General features: G+C 45.8%; 1 protein-coding gene across 9 annotated transcripts in view; it reads right to left on the reverse strand.

Moving 5' to 3' along the window:
- The window catches only part of LOC133374401 (aldehyde dehydrogenase family 3 member A2-like), a 36,936-nt gene extending 29,959 nt beyond the window's left edge, over nt 1-6,977 (reverse strand). For 2 of the 9 annotated variants that reach the window (XM_061605282.1, XM_061605281.1), the window contains exon 1: nt 4,362-4,959. In XM_061605282.1, coding sequence (XP_061461266.1) covers nt 4,362-4,630 — 269 coding nt within the window. In that variant the 5' untranslated portion in view covers nt 4,631-4,959. Of the gene's footprint in view, nt 1-537; nt 713-741; nt 843-4,329; nt 4,960-6,604; nt 6,628-6,788 lie in introns of those variants that run through there. The other 7 variants (XM_061605287.1, XM_061605290.1, XM_061605289.1 and 4 more) reach the window with 7 other exon arrangements.
- Nucleotides 6,978-7,471: the final 494 nt, after the last annotated feature.

Raw genomic sequence — 7,471 nt, forward strand, 5'->3', positions numbered from 1 at the left:
CAGAAATCCCTGCTGTCTCTCACACACAAATGCACCCCCATTCTTTCAACCCCCTCCTTACAATGAACCTGCCACCCCCATCAGCTTCCCTTCTGACAGGATTACCAACTCATTTCCTGGAAGCATCTCTGTCCATTTCACAGGCAGAAATTCAATAGGGGCAGTCTTCCCCTTTCAATGCCACCTCCGTGTCAGCAAAAACCTTTAAGTGAGAGCTGTTTGACAGGCAGAAATTCAACAGGGACACCTTCCCGCAAAATCCCACCTCCATACACACCAAGAAAAAACCATTAAGCAGCTGCTGCTCAGGCAGAAATTCAACAGGGGCAGCTTCCCACAAAATCCCACCTCCACACCAGAAAAAGTCTTTCAGCTACAGCTGTGGGAAATTCAGCATGGGCAGTTGCCCTTCCAGCTCCACCACAATAACTTCTGCTTCAATAAAAGTCTTTAAGTAACTGATCAGTCAGAAACTCAACAGGGGCAGCTTCCTGCAAAATCCCACCTTCCCCACCAGGAAAAATTAAGTAGCCTTACAGATCAGGAAGAAATCCAACAGGAGTACCTTTTCCCCATCAATGTCACCTCCATGCCTGGGAAAAAGGCTTTTTAGGTAGCATCTCAGCAGGCAGAAATTCACCAGCGAAAGCCTCTCACTATCAAAAAAGAGAAAGCTGTCCCAGATTAATTTCTGCCTGTCCTGCAACTGCTTAAAGGCAGTTCCCCCCCAAGACGAATTACCCCTTACTCTCCCGTGTCAGTCTGAACGAGGCTCCCTATGGGAGAGGTGACATCTTTCACAACGCTTTCGGGCAGGCAGTGAACTCTTCCGGTCATGTGATCCACTCTTATTCACTTCCGGTCCCAGATAAGCCTCGCCCTCAGAACGTGTTTCTGTTGATTTGCCGTGAGATTATTTTCTCTCTTCCCCCCCCCCCAAAAAAAAACACGGAAGGAAAAAACCCCAGCTAATTCAGTACGTTTAAAAGAAATGCACCCTCCTTCAATACTTACTCAATCAGTGTTTACCAGCCACAATACTTTTTATTTATTTGATTTATATCCCGCCCTTCCTCCCAGCACGAACTATTAGCAAAATATCTCACTATTAATAAATGTTACTGTTTTTTGAAGGCATTGCAAAACAAATTTTAAAGGTTGCCCATGCAAAATCACTTGCAACCCAATCCTAAACGTACCTGGGATTGCCTTCAAGTCGATTCCGATTTATGGCAACGGCCGGTTTTTCTTGGTAAGCGGTATTCAGAGGTGGTTTTACCACTGCCTTCCTCTGAGGCTGAGAGGCAGTGACTGGCCCAAGGTCACCCAGTGAGCGTCATGACTGTGTGGGGGTTCGTTGTCCAACACTCTGACCACTAGGCCACACTGTCTGTCATACCTACTTGGCTACTACTACTACTGGCTCTCGTACCTACTGGGGAGTAAGCCCCACTGAACACTTAGGGACGAGCTTACTTCTGAGTAAACATACACAGGATCAGGTTGCACACCACCATCCCTCTCCTCAGGAGCCACATTTATTTTCGTACACACACACAAAAGTAGGGCAAGTCTATTATGTCTATTCATTGTTTAATTCAATGAGACTTAAGCCCAGGTTGGAATTGCAGTCAAATAACACCTTCCAGGTTAAGCAAAAGGTCAGAGGTAAAAAATTGCCACTTTCCTTCCTCCTGGACCTGTAAGAGCAACACGACAGGTAGATATCCACCAGGTAAAGCTTTCCCACTTCACTATGTCCATGCTAGGCAAAGCTTCACCTATTTTTTTTAAAGCTGCTGTTATTGTTAAATATCAAAGAAGCAGAGATGAAAACAGAAGGTAGCAATCTTAAGAGAAGTGTGGTCCAGAGCAAGAGAAAGCAAGGAATATAAGCAGATACCAACACTTGTGGAGGCCACCCTCCCCCCTTTTTTAAATTCTGTTGGTCTTCTCCACCCTTTGCCTGTGTATGCCAGGCAAAAATCCAACAGGGTTGGCTTTCCTCCCCTAGAATGGCAGTGAGGGGAGAAGTTGCACCTGTTGAATTGTGACCCGCCAAATAAAAGCAGTAACAAAAGAAACTAATAAAAAACCTCACAGGGTTGTTGTGAGGATAAAATGGAGAGGGAGGAGAACTGTGTACACCATCTTGAGCATCTTGGAGGAAAGACAGGATACAAATGTAATAAATGTACGTATGTATGTTCTAAAATAAAATATTCATGGGCAAAGCTTTATACTGTATTTGGAAACACCCAGATGATTGATTGGGTGCTGGAGTAGCTGAACTTTGCTCTGATTATTCCCTCTGATAATACGGTCTAGAATGGCCTTGGCTTTATCTGATGCAACTTCACACTGCTGGGCTCGTGCCAGTTTTAGCATCCTGCAAAACCAATTGCTGCTGCTGCTGCTGCAGATTAGCTATTTTTTGCTGCCAACCTTTGCGCATGCACAGACACACAGAAATCCCATTTTTTTTCTTTTACACTTTGAATTCCCCATGTTCCAGAGGATCTCGAAAGGCCTCTCTGGCACCTTGGCTTAGTGTCAGGGGGCTTCAAAAGCACAGCTTGCCTACCAGCAAATTGGCCTCCATGCAGGGCTGGCATCAGCTTTGCCAGGGAGACCGACTTGTCTGGGGAAGCAGCAGAGGCCTCGATCCTATACAAATCTTACGCCACATGCATTGCTGATGCATTTCTGGGAGATCCAGGCTGGAAGTACCCTGCTTCCCCCCCCCATTATAATATCCAAGTGCTTCAGAATTTGCTGCAGGTTTCAGTATCCTGTGACACATTTTTATTTGCTTCGAAAACCTTGGCAGAGAAAACTTGAACGCTTCAGGAAGCGTGCTTGCCTTTTTACAGGGAAAAACTCGCATGGTATTAAAAGTCACCAACAGACACCACTGCACAGAGCAACCAAAAAGGTTCCCGTGCCACAGAGAACTCCGAGCGACTCAAATCAGCGAGCCAAAGCACGTATGAAGGGGAAGGCCACCCATTGTGCCCCGGCAAAGTTACCAGCTGATTTAGTCGGTGTAAACCAGAGTGGGGAACCTGTGGTGCTCCAGATGTGGGACCTGTGGAACCCAGCAACATGTGGAAGGCCACAGGTTCCCTGCCTGGGATTGTAAACCCTCCACTGACTCAGAGCCTGAGCACGCAGCAAAATTGCATCTTGGTAACAGCCTGATGCAGTGCATTAGTCGGAAGCAAATCCCTTTGAGTTCCAGGGGATCCGTTCCCAGGTGCAATGCACAGAGTTGCAGGCTAAGAGAGCACTCCTATGTACACCTACTCAGAAGCAAGTCTCACTGAGTCCTATGGGCTTCCTCCCAGATACGCGGGCATAGGACTGCCTCAGTTTTCCCAAAAGCATGCTCCTCTGTATGTTTACTCAGAAGGAACTCCCAGGGTATGCCACGGGGCTTATTCCCATGCAAGTATGCATAGGGCTGTTGTCTCCTGAGCACAATGTCAGCGAATACAGCGGGGCTTACTTCTGAGAAAGCCCAGAACAGGTACATAGGAGGCTGCCTTATACGGGTGCATCTAGCTTAGTACTGTCTGCACCGACTAGCAGTAACTCCCAAGGGTTTCAGAGAAGGAAACATTCCCAGCCCTACCTGAAGGTGCCGAGGACGGAATGTGGGACCTCCTGCAAGCAAAACCATGCTCAACCAGAGAGCTGTGGTCTGTCTCTTAAAAACAAAGGAAGATTATAGTCCTCATGGTTCTGAATTAGGGGCTGATTTAAATTGGGACAGAAGAAGCTGCCTTATACTGAATCAGACTATTGGCCCTGACTGACAGCAGCTCTCTAGGGGTTCAGACAGAGGGTCTTATCCCAGCCCTACCTGAAGCTGCTGAGGCTTGAACCCGGGACCTTTTGCATGCAAAACAGATGCTCTGCCACTGAGCTACAGCCCGTCTCCAACACAATTGCAGTGTTAGTCCCCAAGTTTTTACTGGATTGCTTAGAAATCTCCAACCAGCTTCTTGCCACAGCATATGAAGAGATATTCATCACCCTGTGCAAGGCACTACCTTGCTGGATCTGATCATTTTGGGCTCCCAGGAATTCTCTCTTTCTCTCTCTCCATCAGCTCCTTCCCCTTTATTTTAATTTGAAAAATCCAGCTTTGCTGAGAGTTTCTGCTCAGGCTCTCACTGCAAACATCAAACATCTGTGGATTGAGGCAATTGTTACAGAACCACACTCCAGTGCACTCTTCTCTCCCTTGCACAGCCACCCGGAGACCACAAACCCCTCTTTATCCACGCTTTAGCCATGGTTTGTTTGAAAAACACATCAACCTACCAAGTTTTCAGGGATGAGATTAATTATTTTACCTATCACGCAGCAGCTGATTTGTGGTCACGGCCAGGCTCTGTCTGCACCGCTCAGCAGAAACAAGACTTCTCTTCCTCCACCCTTGACACCACCCTTCGAAGCAGGCTTGGGCCCTCCCTCTCCAGCAAATCTGGATCCAAGCCCAGGACTGACATCTGTACCGTATTCTCATGAAAACACCATGCAGGCAAAAAGGACAAAACAGAAAACAGAACTCTCGGAAGCCAGCGGCTCTTTCCTCTCCCAGCAACGCCACCACCTTGGCCATCTCCCTCCACCATTCGACGGGCGAAATGGGTACAGCGGTTTATATGTTAGGTGAGGAAGGGAGGGATGCATTTTCTTTTTGAGTTGCTATTATTCCATCAACTCAGCATGGGTTGGGCGAGCAAAGAGGCATGTTCCTGGTTGCTGCTTTCCCCCAAAAAAGCTGAGTCAAGGATGCAAAAAGAGTGCCACTGAATCCCCACAGCTCAGCACTGAGTACAGCAATGCCTTAGTTAACCAAATAGACCTGTTCCTGGACATTACTTTTTTAACAGAACCTTTAGTGCCGAGAGGTAGAAATAGCATGGAAAGAACAGGGACAGGTTCCTTCACTCGGTCATAGATGGTGGGGGCAGCTTCAACAGGGGCTTTAAAGGGTGCATACCGGCACCCACCCCCTCCCCCTCCTTTGAATCCTATTGGATCATATTCCCTCCCCAGCCCTGGGAGAAAGCAAGAGATCTCCTTAATGCAAAGCAAACACACAGGCTTGTTACTTTCACCAGAGTAAAGCAAAGGCACAGGCTAGTCAGTTTCACCTTAAAGCAAAGGCACAGGCTTGAAAGTTTATCCATAGCAAAGCAAACTGCTCAGTTTCACCTTAAAAAAAACAAACACCAGCTTCCTTAAAACGAGCTTGGTTACTGGAGAATTTGTTAATTGAGGTATTACTGTATGTTTATTTATTGCATTTCTGTCCCACCTTTTTCACCAACAAGTTCAAGGTGATGAACACAGTTCTCCCCCTCCTCATTTAATTCCCACAACAACCCTGTGAGGTAGGTTAGGCGGAAAGGCAGTGACTGGCCCAAGGTTTCCCAGTGAGCTTCATGGACAAGTGGGGATTTGAATCCGTGTCTCCCAGGTCCCGGCTTGACACTCTAACCCAACCTTTCCCAACCAGTGTGCCTCCAGATGTTGTTGGACCACAACTCTCATCAGCCTCAGCCAGCATTGCCAATGGTCAGGAAAGATGGCAATTGTGGTCCAACAACATCTGGAGGCACACTGGTTGGGAAAGGCTGCTCTAACCATTAAGCAACACTGGCTCATTATGCCCCATTATCTATACTTCCCTCGATTTATGCTCCAGTATTGACCCCTGGTGGCAAATGTCACAGCCTGAGGTTTTGTTGTTAATCAGTTATCATGGGCCTGAAGCTGGTTCCTTTTCCCCTGCGTCCTTAAAACAACATGATATTGCTTGATCAGTCTGAATAAATGGAACTCAAGTCCATATGCCCACACTAATGACTTGTTTAACAATCCATCCCTTCCCAGAGAACTGTAACTCCCTAAGGGGAATGGGGGGGGTCTCCCAGCCCCCTTAGCAAACTACAGTTCCCAGAATCTCTGGGGGAAGCCATGACTGTTCAAAGTGGTACAATAACTGCTTTAAATGTATGGAGCAGATGCGGCCTGAAATTGGCAGCAACACACATGTTCCAAACATAACTTGGGAGGTCTGCTGTTAAAGCCTTATGCCCTAGAGGTCTGCTTTTAGAACAAAGCTTATTATATTCAATTTATATAAAGTCACACACACACCCTTGGGGGGGGGAGCTTGCAAGGAATTAGCATGCCAAAGAATGCAATCAAAAATTAACAACACAATCGCAAGTAAAACCACTAAAGAAAAGGTTAAACAGTGAAAAGTGCCCCAGGTAAAAGATGTCTCACAAGAGGAAGGCAGTCTGCTGAGAACTCTTCAAACTGGCATAGTCATAGTATGAATAATAAAATAATAATCTATGCTATGTTTGCTAAATTGTTGAGTTTTGTCCTGTTTGTATTTATTGATGTGGTTTGTAAACCGCTTTGGGCACAGCTCACTATGGAAAGATGTCATATAAAGCAAATCCAATCAATCATATTAATAAATAATAAATAATACAAATAAGTATTATTTTATGCTTTTGGGCTTCCCAGTGGGGCATCTGGTTGGCCAGTGTTAGAAGGAACAGTTTGTTCTTACCGTAAACCGGTGGTTCTCAAACGTTTTTGGTTCGTGGCGCATTGTAAAACATAAAAAAATTCTGGCGCACTTTGTGTACAAAATTAAAAATATATTAATATATTTTAAACTATGAATAAAAATGGCATACAAATGGGTTTCTTCTCATTTTTTAAAATATACTTTCATAATATTCGTGGCATACCTAGTCACCTCTTGCGGCGCACTGTTTGAGAATCACTGCCGTAAACTGTGTTTCTTCATGGATGACGAGGTCTTCAAGCAGGGTAGTGCAGCTCCCCCTACAGCTCAGAGACAGGAAATGCTTCAGCAAATATTTTTGCTCCTCCCCTCCTGTTGAGGCTCAGTTCGTTTATTGGAAAAGCTTTAGAGATCAGCCTCAACAGAGAACTCAAGGATCAGACACAGTACATGAAAAAGGGAACACTGATCCCTACAACAAACGTGTTAGGAACAAAACGTGTTAGGAATAAGGTCAACTGACCATCGACAAATAAAGTAGAAGGGAGTCATGACACTCTGATTCAGTCCCAGCCACCGGAATCAATCAATCAATCAATCAATCAATCAATCAATCAATCAATCAATCAATCCAGAGACTCAGAAATACTGTAAGGGTGGGCCTTGGAGACCTCTTGTCATCCATGAAGAAACCCTGTTTACTTTAAGAACAAATTGTTCCTTCTCTCATGTATGACAGAGGTCTCCTAGCAGGACATACTAAAGCTGCAGACCTAGGGTGGGACAATGGTAGGCTCAGAGGAGGATAAGACCTGTTGCAGAACTCTGGCCAAATGACACCTCCACCAAGGTGTGTAGGTCAATTTTGTTGTGCCTGGTGAAGGTACTGGGAACCGCTGATGTAGC

Source organism: Rhineura floridana, chromosome 21 (genome assembly GCF_030035675.1).
Source record: "Rhineura floridana isolate rRhiFlo1 chromosome 21, rRhiFlo1.hap2, whole genome shotgun sequence".
NCBI classification, from domain to species: Eukaryota; Metazoa; Chordata; class Lepidosauria; order Squamata; family Rhineuridae; genus Rhineura; species Rhineura floridana.